A 17445-nucleotide genomic window follows, 5' to 3' on the forward strand; every position below is an offset into this window, starting at 1 on the left:
GTTAAATAAAGGAAAGAGGGTCTTAAAAATGAATCGGGTCTAGTGGCGTCTACGCAGTATGCCACCGCAGTGGGACAGCTGCTTTCACCAGCGTCACTGGAGCACGGGAACTCAGACGGGAGCGTGGAGGCTGTGGACGCTTCCAGCAATCGTGCTAACATCACAATGTGGCAAATGCCATTCTAAACGTCACGTGTATATTTCTTTGTTGACTTCTGTGCTTGCTTCAGATTTTAAGTGTCCGAATTAGTTTACGCTGTTAATGCCACTGAAGCCACTAAAGTAAAAAATGGAGCATTTGACAAAAGGGTAGAAAAGAAAGCATGGTGCCTAGGGAGCTGAGGAGCCGTTCTGGAGAAACCTCCCCCCGTTGTATCCCTGACGGAAGTGGAGGTCCGTGGCGCGGGTCGGTAGCTGAGGCTTCTCCCGCGGGCTCCCCCCGCCCTGCTCCTCCCCGATGCACTCACAACAGAAACACCGGACTGCTTTTGACTGTTCACCAGGCTTTCAAAACAACTTGGTTGTATCAAAAATAACGAGTTTGTTAAAATACTCACTATGTATTTGTAGCCCGTTAAAACCCTTTTGATGCTGGAAACTTTTTAAAGCTGGAAGAAAGGAGGAGTAAAAGTAATTTCTTATGCACCTTTCGTGCTGCACCTAAACTCATTATCGTGTCTGCGCCAGGAAGCACCGACAGGCTCGTCAGTAGAGCACGTGGTACTTACTAGGGCGCATCTGTGCCGTGGAATAGTGTGCGGCCACTCAAGTGGGGGCTGCCTGCGTTTTTAAATGGCTGTTCTTCTTAAAACTGGTATTCCATATCAGTACTCTATAAGTTCTAGGATGTAGCTATGTACGTATATATTCTATTTTAAAGCAAGTTTTCGAAAAATGACTTTTTGTGCAAAAAGGGGATGTGTATGCTTGCGTGTGTGTCTCCAAAAGGGCACTTGAGAAACAGTTAACACGGTCACCAGTAGGGAGGTCAGCAAGTTCAGGAGTAGAAATAAAATATAGACTCTTTTTCCAGTTTGATTTTTATTTTATTTTATTTATTTATTTATTTATTTATTTATTTATTTATTTATTTTTTTACTTACCACATGGGTGTTTTTAGTTTAAGAAAGAAACAAACACTTGTTGGCACAAGCTGTGTGCCGTGATTACGAGAGCATAAATCTCACCGCCGAAGAGTACCCGAGCCACTGCTCAGAGCCGTGTGTTCTTCACTGGTGGAAGAACAAAGCAGTGGTTCTTAAAAGCCCACTTTTTTTTTTTTAAAGGTTTATTTATTTGAGAGAGTGGGGGCAGGGGGACGGGGTGCAAAGGGAGAGGAGAGAGAGAATCCTTTTTTTTTTTTCTTTTTAAGATTTTATTTATTTATTTGACAGCCAGCCAGCGAGAGAGGGAACACGAGGGGGAGTGGGAGAGGAAGAAGCAGGCTCCCAGCGGAGCAGGGAGCCCAGCGCAGGGCTCGATCCCAGGACTCTGGGATCACGCCCTGGGCCAAAGGCAGACACTTAACGACTGAGCCACCCAGGAGCCCTGAGGAGAGAGAATCTTAAGCAGACTCAATGCTGAGCACGGAGTCCAACTCGGGGCTCTGTCCCACGACCCTGAGATCACCACCTGAGCCGAAACCAAGAGTCAGATGCTTAACTGGCTCGGCCACCCAGGCGCCCCTTAAAGGTCCACTTTCTTTCTTTTTTTTTTTTTTAAAGAATTTATTTATTTATTCGACAGAGATAGAGACAGCCAGCGAGAGAGGGAACACAAGCAGGGGGAGTGGGAGAGGAAGAAGCAGGCTCATAGCAGAAGAGCCTGATGTGGGGCTCGATCCCATAACGCCGGGATCACGCCCTGAGCCGAAGGCAGACGCTTAACCGCTGTGCCACCCAGGCGCCCCTTAAAGGTCCACTTTCAGTGCACGCCAGGTGGCAGCCGCAGAAAAGCTGGTGTAATCCCGGGTCAGAGGTCCTGTGTGCCGAGGACACGTGGTAACTTTCTCCTCTGGCAGCTGGAGCTCGGTAGACCCTGGGGGGCGCGGGTGCAGATCGCGGTCAGGCTCAGACATCATCATTTCTTGCCACCCTGCTCTTCACGGAGCCGACATCAAACCTTCGACTGTGAGAAAAATGTACTCCTGGGTATTTTTATTTATTTACAATTTGTGCCCCCATATAATTCCGAAAAGCAAAATACGAGGGAGTGTCACTACCTTTATGGGCAATAGAAAAGTGGACAAGGACAAGTAAAAGCAGATTGTAACCCAGTAAAAGGATCCGTACACTGGTTGTTAGTAGCTATTAGAAATGCCCGGGATAGGTAATTACTGTAGTTGAGCTCTGAATTTAGCTTTGAATTTCTTGGCATGTAAGGAAAAAAGGGGAATATAAAGCCTATGGTTCTTTTTATTCAAAGCCAGAAAACAGGAAGTTTTGCCTCAGGAAAGGGACATTTTCTTGATACTCAATTCAAGAAGGGAATTCAAATGCAGATCCTTATTAAAAATATATGTAGGATGACTCAGGTCTTCCAGTGCCCCATGAGCGTCAAGGTTTTAAGATCAGCTGGTCAGAATGTGCCAGACTCACAAACTGTGGTCTCGATCGTGTGGCAGGTACCCCTGTCCTTCTCCAGTCCCCACGGCAGTGCAGACCCCGGCCCTTATCTGGAAGGCCCGTCAACCTCTGCCCTGTCTCTGCCTGTGCTCTCGCTCTTCCAGAGTCATCTTCGCACTGTGTTCATGGTGCCTCTTAGGAAACGCAGACCCAGCCATGACCTGTCACTGGGCCCCTCCTGTGCACTTATGACTCCTCCGTGCCTTGGTTTTAGGATCTAAGACCAAACCCTCCTGCCTCTTCTGCCACCCTCTCTCCCCTGCTGCCTTGATCCCAGCCTTTCCTTGGCCTTGTTTCTGGTTATGTGCACTTTGTACGTTCCCAGGGCACATCTGCCTGCCTCAGTCAGCGCTCCTTCCTTTAGATCTGAGCTGCCTCGTCCTTGGAAGCTTCCCCAACCCTGAGGTTGGTTCTCATGCCCTCTATGCCTCTTGCGGCGGGAGTGTTCATCCCTACGGTGATGTCTTTCCTACTCAGGCGTGAGCCTGTGGCAGTAGGGACTGGCCCAGGTCTTGCTCACTCTGACCCCCGGCTCCATACCCAGTGCCTGGTGTGCCAGAGCCCGTCAGTAGGTATTGGAGGGGAGGGAGCCATCAGTAGTCCAGCCACTCCCGTGGCCTCTAGCCTCCATCTGCAGTGGACACTATTCCACATTGAGACATCTATCCCTGAAACACAACTCTGATCACATCACCTCCTTGTGCCAGAACTTTCCAAGGGTCCCCATTTCCACAACCTGGGTCCTGGCTGCATTTCCAAACTCACTTTTCCCACCGGCCTCAGCCCTTGCGCTGTCGCTGGAAGGAGGCACCCGAGGCCCCTTCTGCCCAGTGTCCCCTCAACCCATCTCTGCACCTTGTAACCATCCCGTAAGTAATACCCCTGGCTAGAAGTCATGCCTTCCATTGTCTGGACTTCGACGTGGTACTATTCCTATCTCCGTTACAGTTATTTATGTACATAGCTCCCGTTTGTAGTCCTACGTAGTGTCCAGCATGAACCTCACGCAGTAGGTAATCATCAGACACCTTAAATGAGTGGGAAATATGAATTATTTAGCCTCTTTATAAGCCAGTCTTTACTAGGAACCATTTCCCTCTGATGCTGTAATTTGTAGTAAATTTTCTGTTTTTACATCTGTAACAAATGGCCAGTCAGCTATAGATCTCCTGTTCTTTTAAATGTATCTACAGATTAGGGCACCTGGGTGGCTCAGCCAGTTGAGCAACTGACTCTTAATTTCCGCTCAGAATATGATCTCAGGGTCCTGGGATCGAGCCCCGCGTCAGGCTCTCTGCTCTGTGCCCATCGCAGAGTCTGCTTGAGATGCTCTCCCTCTCCCTCTCCCTCTGCCCCTCCCTCTGCTCTCTCTCTTTCTCAAATAAATATTTAAATAAGTCTACAGATTAGTGACTATGAACCCCATTCACATACTGCTTTCTGCACACATTTCAGAGGCCTCAGGGATCTTTTAGGACAAGGGTGCAGTATTGTTCTACGCTGAACACGAGAAAGCAAATTGCAGTGGACGCGTGTCGCATTGCCGTTGTCCAAGGGCGTGCTCTTCAAAAAGTGACCAGTGGGCCGAGGACCATGTTTCTGGATAAGCATCACCTCACCGCCTCCTCGAGCCACACCTGCCCTCCACTCGGCCCCAGCAGTCGGAGGTCCTAGCCTGCCGCTCACTGGTCACTGCTTGTTACCATGACTCTGGCGATGAGAGCGTAACCCCCACCTCCGTTTCCTTCCCAACAGGCCGACCTAAACTGCAGTATTCAGGACGATGCCGGGGCTTTTTACGGTGTGACCAGTCAGTATGAGAGTTCTGAAAATATGACAGTCACCTGTTCCACCAAAGTGTGCTCCTTTGGGAAGCAAGTAGTAGAAAAAGTAGAGGTAAGTGGGCATCTGTCCACCGGAATCTTCATGCAAGGGCCGACTGCCGCCTTCCTTCCGGCTTTCATTGGAGTGGAGAGTTTTACTTTTTTTGGCGTCTCCTCCTCCCCCTCCCCCTTTCTCTCACCTCTTTCCCCTGTTACTTCTAAAAAGACAAAATGATCTGAAAGCAAGTGGAAGAAGGCAGGGAGGAAGCCCCATGCCAGCTCTCCTGGCCGCGGTCGCCTTGCCTTGTGCGGCCAGCAGCGTTCAGTCCGACCCGAGGGCTCATGGGGTGCCCTGGTGTGGAAGCGGGTGCAGACGGGCCCTGCCACCCATCGGATGGTGCCCTTCCCACCCCCAGGTCCAAGGGCACTTCCAGGCATTGTAGATCACAGCTGTGGTGAAATTCAGCTGAGCGGCACCTGTCTTCTAAAACCCGGACACCTCAACTGGTGGTGGTGCTTTTGCCATTTCCCCTCCTTTAATTCTTTTAAACAGATGGCAGCACATGCTGGGGTCAAATACCTATTTGTAGTTTTTATATTTCATGGCCTCCCTCCCTGTCAATAAAACGTGTGTTCTTTTTACCAGCATGGGTTGCTTTGTGTGAATAATGTTTGCAGTTGACATTCCATGTAAAGTTGAATTTTCCGGTGTCTCCTGCCCGTCACCTAGTCGATCCGTGTCCAATGAGCAGCTCTGGTTCACGGTGGTCCTGGAGCTCGCAGGTCCTGGAGCCCAGCCTGAGTGCAGCAGACTTCGTGCCAGGGCAGGGGAGAGAAGAGGCACTGGGGAGGAGAGCGGGGGCGAGCGTGTGGGTTTTAATACCTGGGGCTGAACAGTGAGGCTCTGGGATGCGGCAGGCCCTCGTAGCTTCCTGAGCACAGGACGGGCCTCCCGAGACTGGTGTTGAGGACATGATCCTAGCCAGAGAGGACAGAAGAGTTGACTAGATGGTCGATGGGAGCTTAAGTATCCCGAGCTTCACTAAAACGGTAATAGGGGGAATCCAGTAAGACGTTTTGGATGGAACTTAAAAACTCACTGGGTATTAAAAACCCATGAGGAAGGAGAGTCAGAGGTTACATGTTTTGTGTTTGCAAGGACAGTGCTGCCACCAGCAGAGATAAGAAAGTAAGGTGCTCAAGAGCACGTAGCCAGGGGATGGTTCTAGATGCAAGATGAGAATTTGGAAGACAGGTAAAGACTGAGAACACCGATCGGGGATCCTAAGCATTAAGGATCATTAAAGCTCTGGGAATGGAGAACTAGGTGCAGAGAGGGAATAGCAGCAGCACAGGAATAAGGATTTAAATTTGGGGAGCAGTAGCTAGCCCTGGGGTGAGTGGACCAGAGACACCAGCCAGAGGAGCAGAGAACAGAAGTGGATGAGAGAGGAGGGGAGCTGGCTCAACGTGTGTCTGGGAAGCGCAAGGAGAGGGTAGGTGAGAAGGTGGCCATGTAATGAGACAGGCCGGGGAGGCCTACAGCCCAGATGACCTCCCAAATCCTCGGACAAGGAGGGAGCACAGTCGCCTGTCGGTGGTTGGGAACGTGGAATGTTCCTGGTAGGCATGACTGCTGAGTAGTCAGGTTGTCAGGGCGCACCTGAGCTGACCCTCCTGCCTGGGTAAGAATGAACTGGACAAGTTACTCAGTTTCCCAGATTCCAAACTTTTTTTCATTGTATCCTCCAGTAACACACCCAAAGCTTTCTGTAAGTTCAGGGAGCAGGAAAAGGTTGCCTTTGATGGATGAAGTCCCAGGAATTTTCATGGGGAAGTTAGTGTGAGTGGTAGGTGGAGTTTTATAATTAAACTTTTAATTCCCTTAGAATGTACTTCTGCATTTGGTGTGAGATGGGAGTCTGCTTCTGTTTTCTTCCAGATACATAGGTGTTTGTGTCAAACTGTTTATTAAGTGATTCATCCTTTTCCCACTGAGTAGATCTGCGATCTGTCCCCCTAAAGTTACTGCATATCCTGGGAGCCATTCCTGGAGTCTCTCTGACGCCCCCCCCCCCCCCATTTATCTCTACATGTCCCAATACCGTGTTGATTTGATTACAGTGGCTTTATAGCACATTCTTATATCTGCTGACGCAAGTCAGTCTGGCTGTTGTTTTCCATATATTTTCCAGGCTAGTAAACAGCATTTATTCTCCCACAAAATGAGATCAGTTAAAAAAGCAGAAGTAAAGAAAACCAAAATCCTCTCTTGATCAATCTAATTGTAATTGTACTTGGTTTAGACATTATTTTGGGATAAATGGACACATTACCAATACTAAATGTTTCCATTTGAGAACCTATTTGCATTTCCATCTCATTTATCTTGATAAGATTTTATAGTTTTCACATACAGGTTTATCCCTTCCTTGTTAAATATATTTCTAAATACTATATAATTTGTTAATGCAATTTCCCATTTCTAGATTTTAATTACTAGAAGAGAGGAAAGCTCTTGGTTTTTGCTTATATATGTTTTATCTGGCCATCTTGCCATGTTCCTTCCCTTATTTATCTCCAGTGGGTTTTTTCCCCTAGACTCTTGGATTTTTCTGTGTATATGGTCATAGCAGCAGCAAAAAGAGAAGGCTTTATTTTATCTCTTCTTTTCCAACGTTTTTGCCACCTTTTCTGTTTTGGTTATTTTCTCACCTTCTTTCTATTTGCTAAAACCTCCAACACTGTCATAAAAAGAAGTAGTTAACTGCTGCCCATAGAGTTGGTTTTGGGGTTTTGCCATTTGCGGGTATATTCACTGTTGGATTTTATAAATGGTCTTTATTTTATATTTAAGTGCTTTCTTTCTATTCCTGTTGTACCTAGGGTTTTTATTAGCAACAGCTGCAATATTTTATCGAATGCCTTTTCGGCATCTCTTCGTATGATTTTTGTCCGGTTTCTGGGCATCACGCGTTCATACCTGTCGTGTGTGGGGCCACCACAGCATTCCTGGAGAAAGGCCTGCTTTGGACACACTGATGTATTCTCTTTGCTGGGCTGCCTAAGATTTTTGCATATCCTAAGTGTTACTAGTCTGTTCCTTTTTCTAATCTCTTTACGTCCATCAATTTCATTAAAAGATTTGGGACACCTGCCTTTTCCTGTGGTCTGACAGTGTTTGCGTAACAATGAGAATAATTATTCCTTAAGAGTTACATAAAACCCAGTGATGAAACCATTTGGTCTCTGTACCTTTTTCAGTGGTGAGTCTCTGAGCAATGGTTTAGTCATTTCCCTCCTAACCGACGGACTAGGGTTTTCTCCTTTGTGGTTCAGTATTAGTAATTCATACTTTGCTGGGAAATCATCCTCTCTAGGCTTTCTTTGCCTTAGAGTTATGTGAAGTAACCTTTTACAGATCTTCCCATCTCTACTGTAATTGCGGTTTTGTCTCTTTTCGGTCTTAAGCTTGTGAAGGCTTGATTTTGTTTTGACTTTTTAAAGAACCAGTTTTTTTATTTATTCTGCCCACGGTTTTTATTTCTATTAACCTCGATTTGAGCTTTTATCTTTATTAATTTCCTATTCCTGGTTTCCTTTGGTTTCTTTGTGGCTTGGGTCTGTTTTGTGGGTTTTCTTCTTTTATTTAAATTTCAGACGTGGTCTAGTTCTATAATTTTTTTACCTTTAATAATGAACTCATGAAGTTGCTTCGTTAAGTTTCCTCCAAGTATAGCTCCATCGGGCCCCTAAGTTTTGACGTCAAGTATTTTCCTTTTCATGACTCTTGAGATAGTTTGTAGTTTCCTTTTTAACTCCTCTTTGATCCAAGGCTGTCTAGGGCTGTGTTTCTTATTTCTGGGTGCTTCAGTGGGATCTTCAATACCAGTATTTTCTTTCTTTCCCTTGTTTATTAAAGACCCAAGTAACTCACAGTCAGGAGCTCGTGATCAGGGTGAAATAGCTTTCCCCCAGGTAGAGAGATTCGCTGCGTTGGTCGTTGGCCTGTGAGGTCTTTGTAACAGTGCAGGAGGATTTTCTGTGGGCTCTTTTAAGAGCTGTAATTGGCTGGGCCTTGCACTCCCGGATTTCCAGGCAGAAAATCACTAAATAGGTGATTATATTTCTTTCTGACCTTTGCTTTCTTTTCTTTCTGACCTGGACAGCCCTTCTTTAAATAAGCTCTCCTGTTTCCCCTTTTGTTTTTTTAAGTTTCCAGAAAAATAATGGATTTCTGAGTATGGCATTAAGTTTGGAGATAGGATTTTTTGTTAATTAAATCAGCCGTGTAGATAGTACAGCATCTAGCAGAGGGTTCCTGTTGGAAAAGGAAAAATGCTTTTGCAGACAGTCATAGCTTTTTCATGTATTCCGAAGTCAGAAATGTAAACGTGCTCAACTCCTTTTTCCCCTCACAGACGGAGTACGCAAGGTTTGAGAACGGCCGCTTTGTGTACCGAATAAACCGCTCCCCGATGTGTGAATATATGATAAACTTCATCCACAAGCTCAAACACTTACCAGAGAAATATATGATGAACAGTGTTCTGGAAAACTTCACAATTTTATTGGTAACGTTTTTGCCCCTTTCTTCTTGTGGCAAATGCAGTCTGAAGCTGGAGGGGAAGGGGACAGGGCGGGGGCTGGGGACGGGTGCTGAGCAGGCTGGCGGTCGGCCACCATTTGAGTCCACAGCGCCTGGGCCAGGCTTGGGCTCTGTTTGGGCTCGGGTCTGTAGAAGAGACAGGGTCTCATCTGGCGGGGCTGAGCTTTTCTAAGCTCAGGAAAACTGGAATTCAAGGGGATAAATTCAGCTGCACGTTAGAAAGGCATGGAGAGCTTTTTAAATACTTAACTTTTAAAAGCCTGATACCAAGGCTGCATCGTAGACCCACGAAATCAGGAGCTCTGAGGCTAGAAGCCAGGCATGTATATTTATAGTTCCCTAGGTCATTCCAGTGTCAGCCATGCCTGAAACCCAGCAGCATAGTGTGCACATTGCAAATGAGACAAAAGCTGAGTCAATGGGTTCGTACTTCACATCCACCCTGACTCATTTCACGAAGATCTGCAAAGCCTTATAAGAAGTAACGCACATTAGGATAGCAAAATACAAACCCTTAAGCACCATGAGAAATATAAATTAAAATAGAATGTCATGACCAGGAAATAGTCCCCAGGGGCTGAAAAGTATGGTCCAAACTTGGACAGCTAAAGGGAAAGTAAAAGCAGTGGTTGGTGCTCAGGGTCCACGATGGGAGAAGTTTCCTGGGGAATGGGGGATGGTCCCCTCATATTTAACTTTAAAACAGATTTCTCATGGGAGCTTCCTGTGGGGACTTGGGAGGGTTATAAGAACAGTGATGTCCTCAAAACTCTGAGCTAGAATACTTAGAGCAGAAGTTCTCTACCCAGAGGTTTGGGGCCCATTGAGACCAGGGTTCTCCATCAGTGGCATGCTACTTTAAAAAAAAAAAAGAAGAGGAAGAAGAAGGCTATCCTCCAACCTCCCCACCGCCGCCCCCCGCAACCCTGATTTATTAGTGTTTGCCTGTTTCCGTGATACAGACACACCCTCCCTGGTCAGTGTCAAGGTACCAGTGGGTTGTCCAGCTCATGAAATGCCTTCCTATTTAACTTCCAAGAGCCAGTGGGAGCCAGTTTCTTCATAACAGTATAAAAACTGAATAAATAGAACTTATAAAAATTAAAATCCTCCTGCATATCAGATTCACCCAGGAAACTTTTAAAAATTCTGAGGCCTGGGCCCCCGCTGAGAGAAATAAAATCAGAATCCTTCGGGGTGGGGTCCTGCCAGCATCACGGTTTTTCTTTTATTTTTATAGCTCCCCAGGGAGTTGAGACCGACTGCTACAGGGAGGGCTAAGTGAGCTGCAGGGCATTTCAAGAGTTCAGACACGTGATGGGCATTCAGTTGGCAGACAGATCATTTTGCATGCTGTTTTCATTTACTCCTGAGAGAGAATCTCACTGGATTCTCTGGTGTGTCCGTGAGAAACTAGCCATCTGGGGGAAGCTTTGGAAAACCTGCTCTTTAATAACTATTACTGATAAGCATCTTGGTCTGTAATGGTCGTTAGTGAAAACCGAGCAGTTCACGGTTTGGGGTGCTGGTGGGTACCAGACACGGCGCCACTTTCTGTTGCGAGTTACGAGCAGGTGAGTTTCGCACTCAGATGGGCAGAAGTTGGGTGTATCATACCTTGGTGTGGACAGTTAACAGCCTTAGGAATTAACCCAAATTCTGAGTGAATGGCTGGCCCACCTCTCTTGGAAGGACTCCTAGCTGTCCTCACAAACCAGTTCTGAGTCTGTCTCAGCATTTTAAGGAATATGCCCTCAGTCCCTAACCCTACGTCACTCACACAGCATAGCCGAGGAACATGAGGCCTGGAAGAAATTTAAGGCATCTTTTTAGCCACAAAACCCGTGAAACCAAATCCATATTTCTGCTTGAGAACATGTGACTTCAAGCAGCCTAGATGTCCAGAGAGCATAAAATTAATTCCAAAATGTATCACGAAGCAACTAGAGAAATTCCTTGGCTGTGAAGAATTAGTAGCTCTCAATAAATATCTACTAGAAATAATATTTTAGCTCTTAGAAAAGCTGAAATTAAACCAGCACTCCTGGATTATGAGAATGAAATCATCTCATTGATAAAGCTCTTCCTCAGGGTAGGACGTAGGAGCGTGGCCAGGACGGCACTAGCTGGACGTGGTTGTAGGCGTGTAGGACGTAGGAGCGTGGCCAGGACGGCACTAGCTGGACGTGGTTGTAGGCGTGTAGGACGTAGGAGCGTGGCCAGGACGGCAGTTGCTAGACGTGGTTGTAGGCGTGTCACTAGGTATTGCATTACAAAGCCCGTGTCAACACGATCAATTCCAGACCTTACTGGCTGGTGAGCTAAACTCTGATTTCATCAGGATGATACAGAAATTGAGGTGAACCTGTAAATGCCAGGCCTTAGTGACAATATCCAGACAGGCCGAGGAAGATAGTCACTGAATTATAGGCCAAGTATTCCTGTCGTCTTTGGACGTTGTGTTCAGACAGACGTACAGGTTGCTGGAAACATTTTTTTCTTTTCTCCTTTTGAATCTTAACCATGAAGTCTAGGACAGCTCGGGGCCCCTGGCTGGCTCAGTCGGTAGAGGAGGTGCCTCTTAATCTCAGGGTCATGAGTTCGAGCACCATGTTGGGCCTGGAGCCTAAAAAGGAAAAAGACAAATAGGACATATTCTTTCCTAGAAAGTTTGCAAGAAGGTAAGGTAGGTCATAGAGGTTCCGGGGACAGTGCTAAATCTTCTGTAAATGTGATATTATGGAATTCTCACTGCAGAACTATGAGGTCATATTTATTCCCATTTTATGGATAAGGAAAGTTAGGCCTACCTGAGGTCACAGAGCTAGTGACAGATGTAAATGAAGACGTAACAGGACAGGAGAGACACTTCGCAGGATATTTCATGGTCATGGAATCAGAAGACTGGGGCTTTAAGACCCAGCTCTACTTTATGACCTGGGTTTGGGTAAGTCATTTAAAGTCTCTGAACTCAGTTTCCTCCTCCATTTACAAACAAAAAGCTCGGGTCTGCACACTCCACCTCAAAGGTTATTGGGAATATTTGCGTTCATTCAGCTAAACCATGGAGAGATTGTGCTTGCTGCCAGAGTGCAATGCAGGTAAAACACAGCGCCTGTCCCGTAGTACATCTTGGCCTGCTCGGGGGACAGAGACAGGTGAAGAAGTGGTTACAGTGTCAGAATGTACCGTCTGTACACTGCGTGGCTGCATGTACTTGGAAACGGACGCCTGGACGTTCAGAGCAGTTGAGCTGCCTGGCAGGTACCTGTACTCAGATTGGGGCGGGGAATCCTCAGGCATGTTTAAAGCTGATGTTTAAGTTGCCTTGACAGATAAACATTTTGCAGATCTACCAAGAAAAGGGCCATTCCATGGGTGTGTATTTTAAGTGTCAGGTGCTGGGACGTGAACTAGACGGGGGTGGGGGCAGCCATCCTGGGGGCGCCTGACGTAGGCAGGCGTTCCTCAAGCAATCACAAGGTGGATGTGAACCAGGCGGTGGCTGGTGGCTGGCAGAGGGGGTACATAGTGCCAAGAGAGTGGTGCCAGGAGTACTTGACCTCGTGAGGGAGGTCGGAGAAGGCTTCCCTAGGTAAGGAACAGTGGAGGCCATCCTGCTAGCTGACTGGGCAGAGAGGGTAGAGAAGAGCACCACAGGTGGGCAGGCAGGTGGGAGGACTGGAAATAGGGTCGTGTGGCTGGCATGGAGTGAGAGGAGAGCAGGGAGCTGGCCGGGTAGGAACAGCCAGATGGGGCTGGCGCTCCTGGGCCTTGCAGGCTCGAAAACAGGTTTTCCTTTCACCCTGAAGTTTGGAAGTTGAATACAGGCCATCAGGGTTTTTAGCAGGAGGGCGTTGTTGTCAGAGTTACTGCTCACAGGGTTGTCGCGCCGGCTGTGTACCGATGGGAGTGGGAGGAGCCGGGACAGCTCAGGGTGGGGGAGTCCCGGTGCTTCGCTGGTACCCTGGACTGTGGCGGTGGAGAAGGGGCTGGATTCAGGGACTGTTCCGGAGGCAAAAGCAGCAGGACATGGCATTTCTTTGCATATGGGGAGAGAGGGAGAGAGATTTCCAGGGCGGAAGGCCTGCATGCTTGCAGTCTTGATCTGTGAGGCTTCGAAGGGACGGGAAGTAAGACGGGGCAGGAAGGAGGTGGGTACCAGTACGGAATCAAATCTTTATTACCCAGGAAAAAAAATGCAGATAATCTATTACTGTATCAGTTCATTGTCTGGAGCAGCGTGGCTTGATGGTTAGGAAAAACGTCTTCGAAGTCCGATCTGGGTGTCTTCGTTGACGGTTCTCCCACGTTCCGTCCGCTCCCCGGCCTCCCTCCCCGTCAGAGCGGAGCGGGCGTGGCGGCCGCTCGTGGAGTTGCTGCAGTTTTCCGCGGGACCGGCCCCTGCCGAGTCGGAGTGTGCTAAGCAGTTACCCTATGTTGGCTGTGACGTCGCTGGCCGTTCGTTCAGCACGTTTTTATTAAACAACGGCTGTGCGCCAGGCTAATGACTAGGAGGCATGGTTCCCGTTCTGCGGGAACTTACAGCCCACTGAAGATGCTGGCGTTGAAAAAAGTCACACAAATCTAGGTACTTACAGGCGTGCTGTGTGCCCTGATGGGAAAATTGTAAGCGTGTGAGATTTTATCCGTCAGTCAGGGACCACACCCTCGGATGCCTTGAGGGTAAGGGAAACGGAACGGGTGAAGCAGCCGACAGAGTGGGGAGAGGGGGGGCCCCCCCCCCCCCCCCGGGCACTGGCCTAGGCCCTCAGATTCAGAGTTTGAAGACACTGGGCTGTCTTCAAACAAAACACACACACATAACAGCATCACTGAAACCGTTGGGAAGTTGGGCTAGATTTGCTTTTAGAAAGTTCCTTCTGAGAACGGCTCTGGGAAGCAGGCAAGGTCGGGGCCGCAGTGACCTGGGTTAGATCTGGTCACTCAAGATAAGAACGCAGGCTAAGGCCATGGGCAGGAGGAGCAGAGAGCTGGAGTCCAGGGACTTGAACCAACAGGGGAAGCAGATCAATGTGTCAAGAGTACATTTCAAAAGGTAAAGCCTGTGTAAATGGAAAGAGGGATCAGTTGACATGATTCCATCACGTGCCTTACTCAGAGTCTGTTACGGAGTCCGGAGTCCCAGCACTGCTGGTTAACGGTGCGGAGCTAAGTATTCGTGGGGCTCACGTCTATTGTGGGCTGTTGTGAAACAAATCGAGTAGAAGTTTAGGAATAAGATAGGAAGCAATTCCTAGGAGAAACGACTGTCGCGTGGGACAGAATTCTAGAAAATGGTCTTTGTTGTAAAGAAATTGACCCTCCCAAAAACCTGCAGTAATTCTTGGGGCCTCGGATTATGGCTCAGACCCTGTCCGTAAGGTGTTTCTTACACATGGTAACTAAGTTCAGATAGGATTCAAGTCAGCCCCATAATTATCCTGAGTTGTGCTTGGAGGGAGCAGTGGGAGGCTGGGACGTCTGCAGTGGTCTGCCTGTTGGACTTGAGACTGTCCATCCCCAAGCAAATCCTAGTGGCCATAGCACGGATAGAGTGTGTTTTCATCCACGTGGTGTCTCTCTCTGTGTGTGTTTGTGTGTATATATAGGTCTATAGTTCTCTTTCTTTTTTTTTTTTAACAGGTGGTAACAAACAGGGATACACAAGAAACTCTCCTCTGCATGGCCTGTGTATTTGAAGTTTCAAATAGTGAACATGGAGCACAACATCATATTTACAGGCTTGTAAAGGACTGAAGATGGTTATTTATATATATAGATATCTGTATATACACACACACACACACGTATGTGCGCACACACACACTCTCTCCATTATTGAATGACTGTCTGTAAACCTCACCACACAGGGGGTGCCCTGGCCCTGAGGTCACCCTGACTTTTTCTAAATCCTGTTTGAGTGAAGTCATTTTTTCTCATGTGTTCATACTATCATTATAGCTGTGAAGTTCTGGTACAGTTGTAAAAAGAGAAATCTGAGTGGTTTCTGTGTGTTCTTCACATCCGCAGCCCACAATTTTCTCGGGAAAGGTGAACCTTAAAGAACCCGGGTCTCTGTCTGCAGAGACCTGTTTCTAATTGTGGTAGAAAAAAAAAAATCTGAGACAGAGCATTTGCCATGGGGCATTTACAGCCTTTATACAAATGTATTTAGTTCTGTTTTTTTCTTTTTTCAACATAAAATTTCTTGTTTTAAGATACAAGTAAAATTAATCTTTAAATATAAATGTAAATTAGTACACAAAGCTAAGAATCTTTAGACTTATCTTTGTAACTAATTAGGGTGGAAGTTATGAAAGAATGTAATTCACTAAATTATTTTTTAAATGAAACTTCTCTTTCTTTTCGAAACCAAATGTTAAAATATAGCCTTAAATGCTTGGTAGAAATATTCTAATGAGACAAATTTGTACTTTTTTTTTTTCCTCAAGGTTAAAACTAATCTCTTAATCCATTAAACTCTTGAACAGGTATTACAAAGGAAGAAAACTTCACCCCTTATCCTTAACATATATAGTATATTTAAAAAATATAAAATTGTATTGTACTAATGTGATGATTATTTAATGAAAAAAAAAGATGGCTCTTTTTGCAATAAGTAGATAAATACTGAAAATCTAAACGTACAATGTTTATAGTCTTGTGTGTGCAGTTATATTTTCTATGGACAACCAAATTTTTTATTAAGATGAGTAAATGTTTGAACCACTGAAATTTAATAACAGAAATTTAAAATTGGCATGAATACTGCACTGTGAGCTGCAAAGTAGAGAAAATCCTGTGGCTGGGAGAAATTTCATCAACCAAACAAGTAAAAGGCTCATCAGTTTTAGTATCTCTGCTCCCCGGAAAATTGCAAGCATCCTCACCAGCCTGTGGATAAATTCTTTCTGGTGAACCAGTCTGCGTGGTAACCTGCCGTAACTGTGTGTGCATGTGTGTGTGTGTACCCAGCCACACACATACACATAAGTTACTGAACACATATTTATTGAACATCTGTCTCTTCAGTGTCATCTGTTTGCCAGGTGCTGATATGTGTCTGTATCTCAGTCTGTGTCCCTAGATCTAGATACATTCTAAGGACATCTGTTTCCTCCACATCTCTCAGTAAGTCACAGTACTTGTTTGGCGGAGGTTTGAGAGGCCCAGCGTGCTCTCGGACTTTTTTTCAAGCAGACTCATTTGGGAGGTTCTCTTCCCAGGAGAAATTGAACTTTCCAACCCAAATATTCCAAAGCATTGCCCAGGCAGAGTGGGTTTGAAGTGGCCGCGTGTCTTGGGTTATTTCCATAAGTGATTCCTTGGGAAGGAAACATGGTTACACTCCCCAGCCTCCCAGAGGAAAGTGACATTTTTATAATTGTCAGGAATAGGTGAGCACAATAGAACGTGAAGTAGGTTTTTAAGTTGTGAAACCTATCGTGGCCAGAAAATAAATCCCTTGTTCTTTCACATCCAAGTCCCTTACCCGCTTCCCTGCCCCACCACCTCTCTGACCCTGCCTGGATAGTGATCAGAGTGTCTGGTCGTCAGGAGCACAAGGCTGTGGCTGGCTTGTGGCAAACAGGCAGCCACGGGACCAAGCCTGACCTCTCCCGGACTCACGCCACTGGTTCCTTGGAAGACCAGAGAAGAAAGTGCAAAACTTCTCCCATTTGGAACGGACACCCCTCATAGAAACCAGTAGGCTGATGTCTGTCTTCCCTCCAAAAAAGAAACTAACATACATTCTCTGATTCTTAGGGGGCCTTTGAAGGATTGCCCTCGTGGTCTGCCCTTCCGTCTGGCCCTCTGCCCAGGCACTGAAGCTTCTTCCGTGGTCATCATACTTAATGACTTCTCTTGGGCACCCCTCCTAGGGATGTTTCTTTCACTCTTGTCTCCCGCATCTTTCCTCAAGGGAAACCCCACTCTCCCCGGGCCAGGACCCTATGAAGGGGACTAAAGGACCTTGTAGGGCCAGAGCCAGCCCAGAACTTAAGCGACAGAAGTATCTGATGCACTTTCCCATGCAGGAATGAGGCTCTTCTGTCTGCCAGGGGGACTCTTGGGATTTACTTTTCAAAGCACAAATAGACCCAGGAAGCGCAGCTTGCGGGGGTCCTGCGGGCCGCAGAGAAGGGCACACCCAGTCTGCTGAGCCCACAGAGGCCGGCTGTGCCCTCCTCCCCCAGATGCCTTCAGAGCTGAGTGTGGGGCATTTACAAGAACAACCTGGAGGATTGCTTTTTGCTCTTAAAAACATTTCTAAGAGCCTTAAAAATTTACTTCTCGTCTTGTCCTTCTACAGCTTTCTCCAGGGCAGTATTTTCCCTGTCTTAACCACTGATCCTGTTACCCGAACCCTTGCCCTCTGTCTGTC

At 46.8% G+C, this 17445-nt stretch overlaps 1 protein-coding gene across 3 annotated transcripts in view; it reads left to right on the plus strand.

The window, feature by feature from the left end:
• Positions 1–15700, plus strand: part of TEAD1 (TEA domain transcription factor 1) — a 253092-nt gene extending 237392 nt beyond the window's left edge. For all 3 annotated transcript variants that reach the window (XM_040638827.1, XM_040638828.1, XM_040638826.1), the window contains 3 exons: positions 4380–4520; positions 8869–9021; positions 14703–15700. In XM_040638827.1, coding sequence (XP_040494761.1) covers positions 4380–4520; positions 8869–9021; positions 14703–14816 — 408 coding nt within the window. In that variant the 3' untranslated portion in view covers positions 14817–15700. The remainder of the gene's footprint in view (positions 1–4379; positions 4521–8868; positions 9022–14702) is intronic.
• Positions 15701–17445: the final 1745 nt, after the last annotated feature.

Source organism: Ursus maritimus, unplaced genomic scaffold (assembly GCF_017311325.1).
Source record: "Ursus maritimus isolate PB19 unplaced genomic scaffold, ASM1731132v1 scaffold_23, whole genome shotgun sequence".
NCBI classification, from domain to species: domain Eukaryota; kingdom Metazoa; phylum Chordata; class Mammalia; order Carnivora; family Ursidae; genus Ursus; species Ursus maritimus.